Source organism: Caretta caretta, chromosome 1 (assembly GCF_965140235.1).
Source record: "Caretta caretta isolate rCarCar2 chromosome 1, rCarCar1.hap1, whole genome shotgun sequence".
In the NCBI taxonomy this organism is placed as follows: Eukaryota; Metazoa; Chordata; order Testudines; family Cheloniidae; genus Caretta; species Caretta caretta.
The window spans coordinates 101,424,948-101,444,587 of NC_134206.1; the positions used below are offsets into that span (position 1 = coordinate 101,424,948).

Sequence of the window (19,640 nt, forward strand, 5' to 3'; positions counted from 1 at the left end):
TTCCCCCGGGGCAGGAGCAGTGGTAGTCAGCCCCTGCCACAGGACTAGCAATGGGGCTGGAACAGCTGCAAGCCCCGGCAGCGCTGTTGTGCCTCCTCCCCAACCAGGCTATTTTTAGTAAAAGTCAAGAACTGGTTGCGGGAATTTTTATTGCCTGACTGGATTCACCACGCAAGCCACAGCCTGTGTGTTGCACTCTAACTGCCCCACGTGGAGCCTGCCAGACTATGTTAATGCGCACTAGCTACCTAGAGCACACTAGCATACAGAGCAGTTAGAGCGCAACACGCAGCCTGTGGCTTGGGTGGTGAATCCAGGACCCCAAATTCCACTGACACTTGCAGTGATTTGCTTCCTATCAGACCCTCACTGCACAGGCTGTGGGAGAGGAAGAGGAGGAGCAGGAGAGGGAATGTGACAGAGGAGGGAGAAAAGAAAGGGTATCATCCTCTTGGGAAGGAGGTCCACACCTGGAATTGACCAAGGTAATTATGGGCCCTAGGTGACCTAGGAGGGCAGCTTTCCTAGTGCCAATTCTCCTTTTCTCCCTGTTTGGGGGTAGAAGTCGGGGACACAGTGGTGGGGGGCAGGCCCCCACCTTGGCCACAGACAGGAAGGGGCGGGAAAGAGATCCCTGTTTTTCTAGGGAGTGAGGAGAGAGAGGTCCTGGTTTCTTTGGGGTGAGGGGAGCAGGGGAGAGAGATGTCCAGGCATCCTCCATTTTTTTTTCATAAACATCCCTAAAAGTCTCTGAGCCAGGTTGGTATTCTTGCTAGCTTCAAGGTTTATAAGAGCTGTTATGTAAGTAACCATCAAAACCATTAATATACTGTACCTGTATTATCAAGCAATATAATCATGTTGTTCCAAGCCAAACTATGCTCTGGTTTCAGAACTGTAGCATTCCTCCATGCGTTCAATGCATCTATGTGGCGATTCAAATCTGCATACTGAAAGTAAGGCAATCCACAGTAATTACATCCTGCTTTACTTTTGTCATAAAATTCATGCTAAAGATGGTACAGAGATACTCATGTGTCTTGTTCATTGTTCCCCAGGGTCTTTTCTGAAACATGTATGTAGTATCAGAATGCTATCCCATTCAGCAGACAAGGGTACATTGAAGAGCGGTGGTATTTTTAAATCTTTAGAGATAATCCCTTTTTATGAAAAATTCATATTTTCCTTTTGCTTTTCTGGTATGACTTGTTTATGGTTTTTAGATATACGTGTGCCTAGAGGAAAAGGATGGGCATACACATTTTTTTTTAAATCTAAATAAAATATTGAGACCAATCTGCATTGAACTTTTTTTCTTTTTGGTATAGCTCTGTTACACAACAGGTTGTTGAAATATACTAATTTTTTTTAGAATTGAAGCCAAGATTTTGAAAAGTGACTAGTAATTATCTCCTGGAGAAAAAGGCAGCTTTGTGAAGCATAGAAGCTAGATTTTTCCCCAATATATTTGTATTTGTATGTTTTTATATGAAAAAGTAATGACAAACTCAGGAAGCATGCCTCTTTTGTAGATGAGGGAGAGGTAGCATGGGGATTGACAAGAGATGGTGTTATAAAACATGAGATCACCCACAATCTACACTCAAGCAAATCTGAGTTATTGTCAGTGTTGAGCAATAGCTGGATTTTCAGTGTAAATTCTGCTTTATCACAATTTAAATAACTTTTTAATCATATGCCACAATTTCATTAAACAAAAAAATAAACACTTACCAACCGTCCTAAATTGTAGTAACAATCTGGGTATTTTTTCCTGTGTTTAAGTGCAGTCCAGTAGCTTTGCTCTGCCTCTTCAAACCTTCTTAAACTATTCTGTACTATTCCTAGATTCATCCATGCAGCAGCAAAATCAGGCCTAGGCAATAATTTTAAAATACATTTTAGCATATGGAATATAAGATCCCATTGTACTGTTTGTTGTGAGTTGATGCAACAATGCTTGCCATTCTTTTAACATACTGTATTTGTACAGCTAAGGAGAGCAGCCCCTCTGCTTCCTGGAGCTCATTTCTTTCTTTCAAGATATTTCCAAGGTTGTTCATGGCGTGTACATATTTGGGGTTCAACCTAGAATATAAGAGAAATGTGTTACTCGTAGGGAAACAAGGTACTGTAGTCATTCCCTTTCCTTTCAGCTGGATGATTAGTTATGTGACACTGCAACATTTTGCAGCTGAAATCCCAAAGTCAACATTTTCTCAGTCTTACTATGCCTGAGAAATTAAATAACTGTTAGGATAGCTTAGTGAAATAATAAATTGAAAATACCTTACAGCTTCCCTGTAGTATTTGATTGCAGCTGTTTGGTTGCCTTTATCAGCCAAGTTTTTGCCAACATTGTAGTGCACCTGAAAAGACAGATAAAAAAATTTATCCAAATGTTCCAGACAGTCAGATATATCGTGGGACCAAGTTGCTACAGTTTCTGGCTGCAAAATCAGAATTCATTGCTTTCAGTGCTGAACCTTTCAATGGCTACTTTTCTTTTTTCACGCTTTTAAGACTTCTTTCCCCCATGCTATCAGTCAGGGATGGGAAAGGTTCCAGTTGGTTCCTGAGATATGGACTATCATGAAGAGGGCACAAAAAAGTCTGACGAAGAAATGGACAAATAGGGATACTTATACCAGCTACGATTAGCAAGTCTCTTTGCTTCCTGATATTGCAATGAAGTCACATCACTTTGTGAGATTATCCCTTTTAGGATGGGGGAAATAAGAGGTACATTAATGGGAAGCTATTTTCCAGCCTGATTAACAGCTAGATTGCACCATGTAGGCATAGCCCATTTCAAAGGGCAGCAAGAGCACCAACAGGCTCCCAGGCACACACAGACATTGATGAAGTACAGCTTACTTCTTCCATGTTGCCAGCCAGTCAGCTTGCTGGCCATTGCACAAGAGACCCATGGACCAGCTTTCTGGCCACCCTTGTGTCTTCCAAGGGGAGTAAGAACAGAGTAATACCTTCCTGCCACTGAGCCCCAGAGTTGCAATTCTGCTTGGTTTGGTGCTCAAGGGGAGCTCCCGATACTGTCCCCTACCCACTGTGCACCTGGGTGATGGCCAGAAAAAAAAAATCTAACCTTTAATAATTCGACAGACTATAATATTTTAAATTCTGCCTTCAGAAAAAACTGCCTTCAATGGGAATATGCACGCATGCTCCAGAAGAGCACTTTTGCTTCCTGTTTAAACATTTATGAGCTGATGTAGCATTTCATTGTCAAATCAGTACTAAAAGCAAGATGTTAACTGGAAATGACCTATTATATTATGCCCACACACTCCTTTACCAGTCTTAACAGGTAATTATCTTATATTAATAGCTCTAAGAGAAAAATTCCTTACAGCTGTGTAACAGCACACTGCTCTCTAAGAGCTGGGTGATTGGAAAGGTGTAATCTAAAAATGCACTGTAGTATTTTAGAGATACTGAGGGTCTACTGCACAGCTGATATAAACCAGCACGGCACCATTGAAGCTAATGGAGCTACCCCAATTTATACTAGCCAAAGATCTGACCCTGTATAGTGATCTTTGCATAATATACCAGTGGGATTAGGAAATCAATACAAACAAGTATCAAGCAGGCAATATAACTGAATACTGTTGTACAGTAGATTGATACTGAAGAATCCCATGCACCGCTACAGACTAAGGACCGAATGGCTAGGCAGCAGTTCTGCAGAAAAGGACCTAGGGGTTACAGTGGACGAGAAGCTGGATATGAGTCAACAGTGTGCCCTTGTTGCCAAGAATGCCAGTGGCATTTTGGGATGTATAAGTAGGAGAATTGACAGCAGATCAGGGGACGTGATCATTCCCCTCTATTCGACATTGGTGAGGCCTCATCTGGAGTACTGTGTCCAGTTTTGGGCCCCACACTACAAAAAGGATGTGGAAAAATTGGAAAATGTCCAGCAGAGAGCAACAAAAATGATTAGGGGACTGGAACACATGAGTTATGAGGAGAGGCTGAGGGAACTGGGATTGTTTAGTCTGCGAAAGAGAAGAATGAGGGGGGATTTGATAGCTGCTTTCAACTAGCTGAAAGGGGGTTCCAAAGAGGATGGATCTAGACTGTTCTCAGTGGTAGCTGATGACAGAACGAGGAGTAGTGGTCTCAAGTTGCAGTGGGGGAGGTTTAGGTTGGATATTAGGAAAAACTTTTTCACTAGGAGCGTGGTGAAGCAGTGGAATGCGTTACCTAGGGAGGTGGTGGAATCTCCTTCCTTAGATATTTTTAAGGTCAGGCTTGACAAAGCCCTGGCTGGGGTGATTTAGTTGGGGATTGGTCCTGTTTTGAGCAGGGGTTAGACTAGATGACCTCCTGAGGTCCCTTCCAACCTTGATATTCTATGATTCTATGATACACAGTGCTTGAAACACAGTGCTTGAGAGAGAAACAATGTTATTCCCCTACCCAAAAGCAATGTTTTTGTCCAACCGATTCCTCTGTTTTTTCAGCAAAGGGCAGTAAAAGTGGCAATATGACATTTTATTTTAAAAAAAACAAAAAACCTCACACATCCTTCAGTTGGAACACGGGTTATATGGTATACTAAATTTTATTCCTTCTCCAACAAAGTAATGTCTGCTCAGGAGTACAACCATCTTTCCTTTCAGTCGTGAAAGAAAATCAATGATCAAATCTGATATTAAAAGGGGACACTTTATTTATATTCTAAATAAACATAAAAACAGCCATACTGGGTCAGACCAAAGGTCCACCTAGCCCAGTATCCTGTCTTCGAACAGTGGCCAATGCCAGGTGCTCCAGAGGGAATGAACAGAACAGATAATCATCAAGTGATCCATCCCCTATTGCCCATTCCCAGTTTCTGGAAAACAGAGGCTAGGGACACCATCCCTGCCCATCCTGGCTAATAGCCATTGATGGACCTATCCTCCATGAATTTATCTAGTTCTTTTTTGAACCCTGTTATAGTCTTGGCCTTCACAACATCCTCCGGCAAAGAGTTCCACAGGTTCACTGTGTATTGTGCATTGTGTGAAAAATGTGTTTGTTCTAAACCTGCTGCCTATTAATTTCATTTGGTGACCCCTAGTTCTTGTGTTATGAGTAAATAACACTTCCTTATTTACTTTCTCTACACCAGTCATGATTTTATAGACCGCTATCATCTCCCCCATTAGTCATCTTTTTTCGAAGCTGAAAAGTCCCAGTCTTATTAATCTCTCCTAATATGGCAGCCGTTCATACCTCTAATCATTTTTGGTGCCCTTTTCTGAACCTTTTCCAATTCCAATATATCTTTTTTGAGATGGGGCGACCACACGTGCATGCAGTATTCAAGATGTGGGCGTACCATGGATTTCTATAAAGGCAATAGAAAATATTATATCTTATTATGTATTCCTTTCTTAATGATTCCCAACATTCTGTTCATATTTTTGACTGCCGCTGCACATTGAGTGGCTGTTTTCAGAGAACTATCCACAATGATTCCAACATCTCTTTCTTGAGTGGTAACAGCTAATTTAGACCCCATCGTTTTATACATATAGTTGGGATTATGTTTTCCAGTGTGCATTACTTTGCATTTATCAACACTGAATTTCATCTGCCATTTTGCTGCCCAGTCACCCAGTTTTGAGATCCTTTTGTAGCTCTTCGCAGTCTGCCTGGGACTTAACTATCTAGAGTAGTTTTGCCAAATTTTGTCACCTCACTATTTACCCCTTTTTCCAAATCATTTATGAATATGTTGAATAGGACTGGTCCCAGTACAGACCCCTGGGGGACACCACTATTTACCTCACTCCATTCTGAAAACTGACCATTTATTCCTACCCTTTGTTTCCTATCTTTTTACCAGTTGCCAGTCCATGGATTCCCTCTTATCCCATTACTGCTTACTTTGCTTAAGAGCCTTTGGTGAGGGACCTTGTCAAAGGCTTTCTGAAAATCTAAGTACATTATATCCCCTGGATCCCCTTTGTCTACATGCTTGTTGACCCCCTCAAAGAATTGTAGTATATTGGTGAGGCATGTTTTCCCTTTACCAAAACCATGTTGACTCTTCCTCAACAAATTATGTTCATTTGTGTGTCTGACAATTTTGTTCTTTACTGTAGTTTCATAAAGTCTGTGATGCTTTCCCCTTCTGTGAGGTTGTTTTCAAAGACCCTGTAAACAAATATGAATATAAAGGAGACAATTGAAGTCAGAGTACAAGATTTTAGGGTCACAAAGATGAATTCCCAGTGTCATGCTGTGTCCAAAATGCATAAATTGGAATCTCCAGTTGGATTAGAGAGGTTATGTTACTTCTATATTTGGCACTGGGGCAACTGCTGCCGGAATACTGTGTCCAGAATTCAAGAAGGATGTTGATAAATTGAAGAGCTTTCAGAGAAGAGCAATCAGAATGATTACAGGATTAGAAAACCTGCCTTACAGAGATTGAGCTCTTTGAGTCTATCTATTTAGCTTAACAAAGACGGTTAAGAAGTGTTGATCACAGTCTACAAGTACCTACCTGGGGAACAAAAAAAAATTGACAATGGGCTCTTCATTCTAACAGACAAAGGTATAACAAAAGCCTATGGCTAGAAGTTGAAGCTAGACAAATTTAAATTGGAAATAAATCATAAATTTACGAGTGAGGCTAATTAACCATTGGAACAGTTTATCATGGGTTGTTGTGGATTCTCCATCACTGGAAATTTTTAACTCCAGACTGGATGTTTTCCTAATAAGCTATGCTCTATTTCAAAAGGAATTATTTGAGGGGAATTATTTGAGGGAAATTCTATGGCCTGGATTATACAGGAAGTCAGATTAGATGATCACAATGCCCTTCTGGTGGCAGAATCTATTAATATGACTCTCAGGGCTTGCCTACACTACCGCGTAAGTCCATACAATTTATGTTGCTCAGGGGTGTGAAAAAGCCACCACCCACCGAGCAACGTAAGTTACATCAACTTAAAGTGGTGTCTATATTGCGCTCCTGTCAGCATAGCACGTCTTCACCAGATACGCTATAGCGGCACAGCTGCACCAACGTAGTGCAATAACGTAGACTAGCCCTAAGTGATGAAGTTTCAGCAGTAAGAATACAGATGCTTTTGCTCAAAATTTCAGCACAACTCCTTTCATCAAACATTTTCTAAATAATATACAAGACAAAATGACCCAGTTTAAATCTTGGCCTTATCCCAGGTTCCCTTTTTCCACCTGCAATTAATGTCTTCTAGAGGTTTAACAACATGACTATGTCCACATATGAGAAAGTTAGACATCTAAACATCAATTGTGTCAAACTCCATGGCCACATTTGTAACTATTCTGCACAGCATAGACAAGAACACCAAAAAGTCAATAAAAGGGATGTGCTCTAGATCAGCTCAATAAATCTTTAAACAGTTAGTTATAAATCTTTTGCTGACTGAAGAGAAACAGTGCCAGCCCTTTTAGTAAGGTACAGAAAATTAGTTCTCCACTGTACATGTTCAGTGTTATTATAGCTTCGTTCTCCATTACATATGTATCAAGACTGCTATAACAACATTTGCATAGTGTTTTGAAGAAGTGGAGTGATTCTGCAAGTGACGACAACCTGCATATCTAATTTGGTTTGTTTTTCATTTTACTTTTGGAATGTGCACAAAGTCCAACAAGGGGACTGATAGTCCATTCTGAGAGATTATATATCAGATGGCAATATATATCAAGCAATATCCTCCTTAGATCATCTGAGATATCTGAGGAGAGAGGATATCGTTATCTGACAGAGCAAGCATATCATGGACTGCTTTAACATACTTATTTTGTGCTTTAGAACATTTATAGTATAGGTGTGACACATTCTATTCAATTCTGTTAGGTTCTATACAACACACATCACTATGGCATTTGAACTCTACAGTACTGCTTTGAAGCATAGCAAGCTAAACCTCTTATCAACTTCTAGAATACAGAATGTTTTTGGTGTTACTCCATTCAGTTACTCTCTTTTCTTGTATATGCAATGAATGAAGAGGAGATGCTTAAAATTATCCAAGCAATAGTTTAATTCTGACACAAGAAGAATCTGATACAACTTCTGACAGGGCCTAACCTGCTCGTGATGTTTAACATTAAAAGTTATTAATTTTATATTTTGGAAATGCTTTAATAATGCATAAAACAGGGTCTGACCCTGGTTGCAAGACAGACATTATGCACTACTGCCAACCCAAGTGTTCAAAAATCATGAGATTTGGCTTGAAAACATGAGATTTAAAGAAATAATCAATGGTGAATTCTTTTATTTGCTTTTTGGACTGCTAAGGTTCACATGTTCAAGTTTTTCCTCTGCATCCATGAGGATTAGGCAGTTAGTGGCTTTTTAAAAATGAAAGCTGAGATTCTCATATAATCACCTGATTCCAGGCACTGGGACTTTACTTTGAAGTTTTTCGTACAACAAAACTGCTAAGGTTGGAAACACTGTATAGCAACGTACAGTGCTGCAACTCAGACCACATGGTGATGGAGGCTTTGGAACTGCTTAGAAATAGTTCACTGTTTTGAAAAACAAGAAGAAAGTTTCAAATAAATTAATCTGAAGGAAGCTAGTATAGATTCCAACCATCTTAACAACTTATTCTTACTTATATAAGAAGTTAAACAAATGGTGAATCAGCAAAACAAATCAGAAATAAACACTGCTAAAATGTATTTTTATTTAAGTAGTGAGAAAGTCTGACTTGGATTAAAGTAATAAATTGGTTCTTCCTTTATTTTAATTTTTTTTAAAAAGAAAATGAGATATAAACTACCATCTCTTTCAGAGCAGTAGAAGTAGAAAGGAATGTGTCAAAATACAAAACCATGCTAGACAGTGCTAAAGAAGTGGCGAAGGAACTGGATGGCTGAGGTAAACAGTTGCTGATCATGTAAACAAAATGAGGCAGGCTTTGAGCATGGCCAGAGAGAGACAACAGAGTGTAGCAGAAGGGATCTGGGAGTCAGCCTTTGGGCAACTAGTTCCATAGCTTAGAGCTTCAATTAACTTCAGAGTTTCAGCTCCAGAGCAGGCTGTCTCAACAGAAGGCAAACAAAAGAAATAGAATAGGCAAACAAACAATGTACACATTTGGAGAACATATGAGAAAAAGGCAGCAGGAAATGCTGAGCATGCAGGACCACCACTTTTTCAGAGAGGGGTTCCAAACAACCTCCAGATTACTACGAACTCTTAAATGAAACTGGTATCTGCACTGAAAAAGCAGAAGAGCTGCAACCTATATGCTAGCTGTTTATGGAGAAACTGGGGTGACATCAGATGTTATGAGGTGAAATTCTAGAGATCAGTGTGATGAATAGCCTAGGTGTATGATTCAATCTCACTAGAGAAGAGGCTGAGACAGTATGAAGTGGAGGCAGAACCCCGGGAGGTACAGACTTAGCACAACCACCACCCAGTAGGTGCATGGACAAAGGGAGAGGCAGAATACCAGAGACTATCCTAGAGATGTTCCTGAGAGCGTTTCTGTCAGCAACCACTTGAAAACAGACGAAAGACACAGGCATGCATTGAGAGCCAAGGCGAAGCAGTTTTGGATGCTGAATACACACATAAGCCAGCTGCCCCTTAATTGCCATCTAAACTACTCCATTAGAGGACTTTATGAAGCCACTGACTATTTGCGAACAAAAAACCTTCCTTGTTCATTATTTTGAAAGAGTTAAAAATAAATTCATTAAAATTCTTATTTTTTAATAATTAGAGTTTTCTAAAGACAATCCAGCAACAGGAAAAGAATTTGCAGTCTGTAAACTGTTAAAATTCCAGGACTAGTTTTAAATGATTCTTGCGGCCAGACATATTTATCCTCTGAAAGGCAAAAAGGGATAAATATTTTCTACCTCTTTAATGGCTGTGTTCTTGCAGAACTACACGTTTTATTTAGAGAAAACTATTCAGAAATAAGTATTGTTCATGGTACCAGTGTTGCGTAGATTGCTATAGTTTTGCTTAAAAGGAAGGAAACAGCTTGTGGTTTTCTAAAGTAACAAGACATTCATAACTTAAAATTGTCTGCAATTTGAGCATTTCCAAGAGAGTTATTTTTAAAATCTATAAAGAGGATAATCTGCAGCCCAGACTCAAATGCTCAGGAGGGGAAGAGGTGGTTTAATATCCTGATAAAGTGAACAGCAATAAGGAGACGTTACTTACTCATACAGTAACTGGAGTTCTTCAAAACGTTTTGTCTCTACGGGTGCTCCATGTGAGGATGTGTGCACCGCACCTATGTGCTTTTGATCAGAGGTTTTGGCAGCAGTGTCTGCACCCTACATATTCTTATACTCCAGAATGAGAGCATACAGGGAGGAGGGCCACTCTGGGTCCCTCTCAACCATGAAGTCCAGAGCCAAGGACTCCAGAGCAGAAGGGAAGGAGGGTAGGTAGTGGAGCACACACTGGGGCAAAACATCTCAAAGAACTCCACTTTCTGTACAAGTAAGTAATCTCTCCTTCAAGTTATTGCCCCTATGGATGCTCCGTGTGAGCAGATGTTGGAGCAGTGCCTCAATACAGAGTATGGTGCTGAGGAGGCAAGTGTAGAGCAGATTTAAGACCGTATTGCCAAAAACCATGTCAGTGGAAGCATACATGATAGCATAGTGCTGGGAAAATTTGTGCACTACTGTCCAGGTGACAGCCTGCAAGTGTCCAAGATAGGTATGTTCTCTAGTATGGCTACAGAGATGGATTGATCCCTAGTGGAATGGGCAGTTAGCCCTAGGTGGGGAATGTATCACCAAAGCTACATAGCATGCCAGAATGCATCCCAAAACACATTTCAATAATCTTTGTGTGGAAATCAGATGTCCTTAGCATCTTTCTGCAAAAGAAAATCTGTGAGAATCCCTGAAGGGCCTAGGCCTATGAAGGTAGAAGCAAGAGCCCTACTTTCATCCAGAACATGAAGACAGCCTTATTCTCTGGAGGTGTGACACTTGGGTAAAAAAACACTGGCAACTGATGTGAAAGCCAGAAGAGCTTTAGGTAGCAAATGAGGGTGGAGACAGAGTCACCTTAATAGAACACCGTATATGGTCTCAGCCAGAAGTGCTCCTAGCTCTCCTACCCTTCCAGCAGAGGGCTATAAGAAACAAACAACTCGCCAAGAGTTTAAAATTTTTTTTTTCCTTAAGGCACTAAGGACTGAATTAAGATCCCAAGGCAGAGTAGCTTCCCTTACGTAAGTAAAAAGGTTAAACAAACACTTAAGGAATCTCATCATGGTAGAATGAGCGAAAACTGAAAACCCTTTGATTGGGGGGTGAAAATCTGTAATGGCAGTTAGGTGAACCTTAACAGAGTTCATTGACAAACCCATGGCTTTTTAAATTTAGCAAGTAATAAAGATTCTAAGGAGAGACTCCAGAGGAGATGTGGACCATTGGGCACACCAGGCTTGGAAATGCTTCCACTTTTGCAGGTAATTTTTCCTTGTGATGGGTTTTCTACTATTCAGCAGTACTGTCTGAATCTTGGGAGAACACTCCTGTTCTACACCTAAGATCCATCAAGGAGTCTTCAAGCCCTGAGGTGAAGCATTTAAAGTTTGGGATGGGTCAGGAGGTCTGCTGTCAGAAGGAGATGAAGAGGTGGTCACAGAGACAGGTGGAGCAGATCATGGAACAATAACTGCCTTGGGCCACGATGGTGCTGTAAGAATGATCACCAACCTCTGTCGTTTCTGTTCTGGACCTTGAGGAGCCAGGTCATTGGGGGATAAGTGTATGGCAGGAGGCAAGATCAAGGGATGAGGAGGGAATATCTCAGCAAGTTCCGACTGTGCCCTCCCATCAAGCACAAGTACCAGCTCTTCATAATGGATGGTGCTGCAACGAGATCTAGTTAACACTTCAGGGAGATGAATGGGTCAGGTTACAGTGCTAATAGCTATGTTGTCTGCAGTCTCAGGAAGACAGCATAGCATCAGTTATGACTGGTTCCCATTTTCGTATTTACTTTTGTAATTATGAGGATAGGAAACAATTTGAAAGACAGACAGAAAAAAAGTTCAGCTTGTGGAGCACAGTTCTGTGGTAATGGGTGAAAATTCTTCAATCATGGAATAATGATACCCGAGTGTTTTTTTTACATTCTTTAGTAGTTTTCCAAAATATGCTGTGATTGGCAATCCGTTACTATGAAAACAACCCCTAAAAAGCTAATACGATTCCAGTGGTGAAGGGGGGAGCTACAGATCTGGGAATTGTAACTATGAAGACTGCAGTCATCTCCTTATTTTAAGATGACTTCTAGACTGGGGACCAGAGTCTCTTCTCCCCACTAATCAACAGTAACCACACAGGTTTCAGAGTAGCAGCCGTGTTAGTTTGTATCAGCAAAAGGAACGAGGAGTACTTGTGGCATTTTAGAGACTAACAAATTTATTTGGGCATAAGCTTTCGTGGGCTAAAACCCACTTCATCGGATGCATGCAGTGGAAAATACAGTAGGAACTCTGTGTATATATATCTTCCCACTGTATTTTCCACTGCATGCATCCAATGAAGTGGGTTTTAGCCCACGAAAGCTTATGCCCAAATAAATTTGTTAGTCTCTAAATTGCCACAAGTACTCCTCATTCTTTTTACTAACCACACATTCTCTCTCACAAACCCATTATGGTAGAACATTTTGAGCAGGGTGCAAACAGGCACAAAGAGATAGACTGAACATGTTTTATTTATACTTTGCAGCATGTACTAATTCTCCAGAATGAGATATCTGGAAGTCATCATTACAAAGCAGATGTTTGCCTAAAGTTACCACACAAAAGAACCTCAGATACACTTTTTTTCATTTACTGAGATTAGGAAATAGTGGTAGGTGAGGTAACCCCACCTTGTTGTAAATGTTGGCAAAAGATCCTTTTTAAAGGTGACCCCTTTATAGCTCTAATTAATTTGTATATTTTTCACTTCTCCAAGTTGAATATTTATATTATATTTTTTAAATAAGGAAATTCAAATATTTCATTTAAAAGCCACAAGACCTCGGGGTCCTGATCCACATTTTCTGAGGCAGTGCTCTAGACTACAGAGCTCTGAAATTCTGTAAGCTAGTAAGGTATTTTTCTACACGGATGTTGCTCAATGGAAATCTCCACTAGGACTTGCAAAAGGTGGATAAAATTTAAACTGCAGTTATACTTCAAAAATAAATGGCAAAAACATAATAGTTTACGAATAAAGAGACGGCAAATACTCCCTCCTCGCTGCCTGCCCTAAAACTCAACTGGGGTCAAAATTGAAGCTTTATTCTTTCTGGCTTCTGCATCAACGCTAGTATTAAAAGGTGATATTCTGCCCTGCGCCTCTTAGAGTGGCAGCACAGAACTTGCAGCCCAAGGATGTGGGGGAATTACAGTGGCTTTTAGGGACCTTTGAACCCTCCTGGTACTGGGCTGCTCCAGGAGCTAAAGAGACCTTGAACAAAACCTAGATAGCCATGGGAACCTGTTTAAGTTATGGCAGCCTCTCAGGGCTGCCCTATAGGGCTCCAATGCCCAGCACTGACACGTCCCCTCCAGCTTCACCCCTAGCGTTCCCCCTAAGTCAGGCCTTGCAAGGGGATTCTCTGAAGGCAGCCTTTGGCTGTTTTCTGCAGTGCCTGCCACCAGGGGAAATCATCCCCTGTCCATAATGGAAGCTTTTTGTGCCCCTTTTCATCGTTGTGGCCATTTTAACAGATGTCAAGGAGCAGGAGTGAGGATCTCACCCACAGACTCCACAGTTCTGTTGAGATGAGTGATTCAGTTCATTCTCCCATCGCTCTGTAGAGGCAGCACAGCTAACATGAGAAAAAGCAGGAGTGTACTAATGCCACTGAAGTAGACAAAAGTAGGATTCTAAAAACACAGACAGCAAATCAGTTGAATACACTCTTATGGTTTAATTTTTCTTTTTACACAGATCATGAGATTGTTGCAGAAAAGAGTCACTTTTGTATGCAACTATTTCAACAGCTGGTACTAGTTATGTATTTAATTATTTGGTCTTTTTGTATTTGACTGGATGTCTTCACTGACATCCAGTTTATTTTCATCTTTTTCAGTTTTGAATTAAAGCACTGTAACTTGCACTGGCTGAGAAGCCGACGATGCTGTCATTCATTATAAGGTAGACGTCTATTTTAGGCTGTGCTTTCACCGGGCTAGCATTGTACATGAGATGCTATACTGCAACGTATTTACCACATGGAATATTAAAAAACTAAATAAAACGCGAGTGTGACCAACTTACTTTAGCATTAAGAGGGCACACTGACAGAGCACTCCTAAAAAGCTGTTCTTCAGACCTCCACTGGTTACTGCGGATAACACAGTGCAGCACGTGGATCAGCAAGATTCCTAGTACAGCAGCAGCCAGCGCTTTCTGGAAGAAAGGACATACCGGTCAATCATCTTCGTATTAAAGCTCCTCCACTAGTCTTGGTCATCGGTTTTATTGACGGCTAGTTAGTACCTTTTTCTTCGCTTGTTTGCTCAAGAGACTAAAGCCATACGTAAGTAGCATACAATAGCCAATACTGGGGAGATAGATGACTCTCTCTGCAACAACAAATCCTACTCGGAAGAACAGGTTACTTGCAGGCAGAAAAGGGATAATAAGAAATCCCAGTCCCAGTGTAAGAATTCTGGAAATAAGAAACAGACTCACAATCTAGCAACAAAACGTAGATGAAAAAGTGCTTCTGTTACTATATGAAAACTGTGTAATCATCATTGGGAGCCATTATGTGGACTTAACCCAGAGGTGAGCAAACTACGGCCCACGGGACCCTCGTGCCTGGCCCGGGAGGCTAACCCCTGGCCCCTCCCCTGCTGTTCCCCCTCCTCCGCAGCCTCGGCTCACTGCACCGCCACCAGTGCAATGCTCTGGGCCGTGAGGCTGCAAGCTCCTGGGGCAGCGCAGCTGCAGAGCCCGGCCTGACCTGGTGCTCTGTGCTGTGCAGTGACATGGCTGGCTGCAGCCGGGCAGCACGGTTGTAGCGCTGCCAGCCACCGGTGCTCCAGGCAGCACGGTAAGGGGGCAGGGAGGTTGGATAGAGGCAGGGGAGTTTGGGGTGGTGGTGTGGACAGGGCAGTCAGAGGGCAGGGAACAGGGGGATTGGATGGGGCAGGGTCCAGGGATGGTCGGGGTTCCAGGGGCAGGGCATCAAGGGGCAAGAAGGGGGGTGGGGGAAGAGGCCGGGCCACACTCCCCTCCCTAACCGGCCCTCCATTCAATTTCCAAACCCAATGCAGCCCTCAGGCTAAAAAGTTTGCCTGCCCCTGACTTAATCTATTCATGTCTACCTCCCACTGAATTTAAATGGCATCTGGGTGCCTAACTCCCGTGGGCTTCTTTGAAAATTCAGACACACTTCCCACAAAATTAAACTGAAGACCTGAATTCCAGGACACAAAATGACCCTAATAAACTGGAAATCATTAATTTTGTTCTTCCTGATCCAAATATACAGGCAATAAAATTGATTACACCTATATACAAATTTTTTAAACTAACAAATGACCAATTAAGGTAAAATTTTTGAGTGTTTATTTAAAAAGCCACCTAAAGATGCATCATAAACTTTTAAAGAAGAAACTGAGCTTGAAATAACCAGTTTTCTCAGTAGAAGACCAATCAAAGAAGCCAAGCGTTCATGTCAGAAAGCTGGCCTGTTCATCATAAAGGAGAGCCACCATCAAGGTATCTATACATTACATTAAAATATTTTTACACTAATTTTTATTTATAATAAACTTTTGGGAACTTGAAACCGAAATTGGGTCCGTTCCCCCCGTGTGCTAGGCCTTCACCGCTCTTTCAAAACTATTTTGTTAGTTTAGAGGTGATCATAAATGCTGGCCTATTGACTCTCTGTGTTGCTGCCCCTCCCTTGGGTGGAGAATGAAGGCAGAAATTTGGGCTTCCACTGGTCTTCCCTCCTCTTCCCTTCCAGGAGGGGGAGGGAGTGGCTTGGCTCTAACAGGGTCTGAGTCTGACCCACACACTCCGGCTGCCATTGGATGGCTGGATCAGGGCAGACCCACTGACTGGCTCCCAACTGCAGAGGCAGGGTGAAGAGGAAGTGTTGTTTCTGCCCACTGCTGGCCTGTAGCCATTTTGGCTTTGTTCCAACCCCACCCTTACCCCCTCTTAGTATACTAGATCCCTAAGGGGCTATGCTGATGGCCAAATTTTATTTGGGGTCTGGAAGGAATTTTTTCCCCTTACATGGCAAAAGACTGCGTGGGGTTTTTTCCACCTTCCATCAGACATCCAAGCAGTTTGATTTAGGGATTTATATTACATATGTTGCCACTTTGGCTGGTTCCAGTGGGTAGGGAGGAAGGAGGGAGTTAAGAAACAGTCCTATATGAAGTTCTTAACTCAATGTGCTTCTTGGGCATGGGCCTCAAGCACAACTTTGCATGGTGAAGGGGTCCATACCTTGTGCAGTCTGGATCCCTTCATCTCTCCTACCTCCAGTGTGGATGAGGGGAATGGGCTGGGACTCTGACTTCTTGCCAGGATCCCTGAGCAGGCCTGGGAGCGTAAAGGGGGCACTGCCCCCATATCCACTGTGAGATTTGTAGAAGCTGGAGCCACTGGAACCCAGTTAAATTCCACACTAGAACAGCCTTGCCAGGTAGTTTGGGAAGGGGTTCCTTGTTGGTTAATAGTTTATTAAAATTGCAGCTTCTACATTTAACCATACTCTGGTGTGTGTGCCTCTCATTAATACAGACACAGAAGCAGTGAGAGTATTGACTTAGGCTGTACAAACTGGTAACAGTATAGGGGAAAGGGAAGTATATAATAGATTAACATTTTAGAGGGAAAAATTGGCACTGCAGAAGATGATAAAAATTTGAACAATGGATGGATGGCATTGGGATTAAACTGTTTATATAATTTTAGAGCTGGCAAATTTATCAGTTGAGGACATCCAAAACGTGCAACCTAAACATAGCATGAGAGATGTTAAATTCTTTTATCATATTAAAGGCTTCTATTTACAGAAGCTTTTGGTTTTCTTTTGTATAAAGTACAATTTCCCCCCCACCACCCAATTATTTTCTCAATAACCCTTCATTGATAAAAGAGTAATCACTCTGGGATAGCATTTTATTTTTAATCAATGGCCAGAATCACTACATCTTTTCAAAAAAGGCCCTTTATTACAAAAGAAGGAAAAAAAGAATTGTAAAAAGAGGGGCACAACATACATCAATTACACTCTGCTCTCACCACAAATTACTTTTTACCACCTACAGTGCTAAGGATCTCAAAATGCCATTTCAGTAGGAAAATAAAGCAGCCATCCATCCCCTTTCTACAAGTTTGCTTCCCAGTAGTCAACGCCCAAATTGGGATGAAACTGTAATAACAGCTATAAATATTTATTTGAAATACATTTGCTAGATATTGGTTCCACTGGATTGTTAAAATGATCAGTACTGGATTTAACAAAATAACACTGTACTTAACCTAGTGTGGAATTTAAAACCCAGCACTGTCTCTTACCTTCTCTTATGGCTGTCTTGTGAGCACAGAGCTTGGCATATCAGGCCAATTAGGCAGAACCAAAGTGCTGCTAGTGCAATTATTCTCCAGTCACTGACTGATTTAATAAGGGGTATGCAGCCCATGGACCAATCAAAACACAGCCACCAGGGACACAGCAGCAACCATGCATTCAACGAATAGTAGTAATTATAGTTTATAGCCTGTCAGTCAAAGGAAAACAAACATTTATTTGATACTAAACTCCCCCCCACACACCAAAAAAATCCAACTTCAGCACTCTTTGTGATCTTTGTTTCCCTTCCGCTCCACCCCCAAAATGTATCCTTTAAAATAGTAAGTGTCCTAACTTAAATGCTGCATGATTCTAATTACGTACAGGTCCATTAATTTTGCATTTTTTAAAAATCATATGATGATTTTTTTTTTATCAAAAATGTTTTCCGAGCACAGGATGCTTCTCCTGTTCAGGATGGGAGATCCAATCGTAGACAATACTCTATGTATGTGGATCTGGGTGGGACAAATCTCTCAAAATACGAGGCAATGTGAAAAAAGCCTAGCTTTATTACTGGGTATGTCTACATTGCAATGAAGACCCACAGCTAGTCTGTGTCTTCTGACTTGGGCTCCATCTGCAGGGCTATAAAACTGCAGTGTAGACATTTGAGCTCAGGCTGGAACCTGGGCTCTGAGACCCCACAGGTGGAGAGGGTCCCAGAGCCCAGGCACCAGCCCAACCCCCAACATCTTCACTTCCATTTTATAGCCCCGAAGCTTGAGCCCCACGAGCCTGAGTCAGCTGACCTGGGCCAGCCGCGGGTCTTTTATTGTAGTGTAGACATACCCATTGTAGGCAAAGGCACCAAAAAAACAAAAACAAAACAAAAAAAACCAGTACAAAGCCACGTACCCAGCCAGAACATGGTGTTATTTTATTCAAAGGTGAAGGAAAAGTGCAGGGCCAACTTTCAATATGTGTTAAGGGAAAGGACAGCAAAAGGATTGTATTCCTTCTCCCACAAACATAGAAAAAGAGGGGAAGAAAACACACAGTACATTAAATAAAACCACACAAGATTTACTAAAAAGGTGATTCATCATACAGTCCACAAATACAAGAAACACTCATTTGATTGGGGGGTTTTTTGTTACTGGGTTTTTTTGTTTGTTTGTTTTTTGAAGTGCTGAAGTAAAACTGAACTTTCCTTTTAAAGACCCAATTTGTTTGAACTTGCGGAAGTATGACAGGTTTGTGACTTACTCTCACAAACAAGCTGTCTGCAAATGAAGCTGGGTTGTCTACTTCAGTAAAAGCGGGTGGTCCTGTGCCCATAATTCTCCAGCGCATGACGAGCATAATGGCCCCTCCTGACAACAGAAGAGTTATCCTGAAGAGGAGTCCCTTTTTAAACCACCCAACGTTCTACAGGAGAAAACAAAAACAGGACAAATTATTAACACCTTCAGATCTTGTTCCCACCCACCTAAAACGGCAAGAGCTGGAGAGAAGACGGTATTTGTGCATTCTAAATATCGAAGGGAATAAATGTTTTTCAGCCATTGAACCAAATTCTCTATCACATGGGTATCTACTTGCTTTATGGCAACAATATTTATTACAAATAAAGAATAAGAAAGAAGCTCTTCAGAAGAAGGACTGTGCCTTCTGATTGTACAGGATCTGATATATATTGTAGGGGCTTTGGGAAACAACCAACCAAGAAACAAAGTAGTAAAGGTTGAGGATTCCCTTCTCTCTGGTTTTATTTTGTGGTCTTCATTGATTAATTTGAAAAGACAGACTTATTGCAAACAAAATTTTTTTGATAATGAATTACAAAAGGAAAATTTTTCTTTAAGAAGCATCTCTAACAATCTCTGGAAGTTTAAGTTATTTCTCAAGTCAGTTTCTGTCGGGATTTGAGGAACAGCTGTAAATATGCATACAGCATGTTGGAAAGATCAACACTGAGAATTAATGATAATGTACTGTGAGCATTTAATTTTAAAAACATCTCAATTAAATACAACTGAAATATTTAACTAGCGTTCTGTTTTAA

The 19,640-nt window shown here is 41.3% G+C and overlaps 1 protein-coding gene across 3 annotated transcripts in view; it reads right to left on the reverse strand.

Moving 5' to 3' along the window:
- Positions 1 to 19,640, reverse strand: part of TMTC4 (transmembrane O-mannosyltransferase targeting cadherins 4) — a 57,774-nt gene that overhangs the window by 7,879 nt on the left and 30,255 nt on the right. For all 3 annotated transcript variants that reach the window (XM_048854385.2, XM_048854376.2, XM_048854367.2), the window contains 8 exons: positions 18,842 to 19,003; positions 17,578 to 17,780; positions 14,527 to 14,698; positions 14,305 to 14,436; positions 2,290 to 2,369; positions 1,981 to 2,088; positions 1,735 to 1,876; positions 836 to 950 (listed from right to left, as the gene is read on the reverse strand). In XM_048854385.2, the coding sequence (XP_048710342.2) occupies positions 836 to 950; positions 1,735 to 1,876; positions 1,981 to 2,088; positions 2,290 to 2,369; positions 14,305 to 14,436; positions 14,527 to 14,698; positions 17,578 to 17,780; positions 18,842 to 19,003 (1,114 nt within the window). The remainder of the gene's footprint in view (positions 1 to 835; positions 951 to 1,734; positions 1,877 to 1,980; positions 2,089 to 2,289; positions 2,370 to 14,304; positions 14,437 to 14,526; positions 14,699 to 17,577; positions 17,781 to 18,841; positions 19,004 to 19,640) is intronic.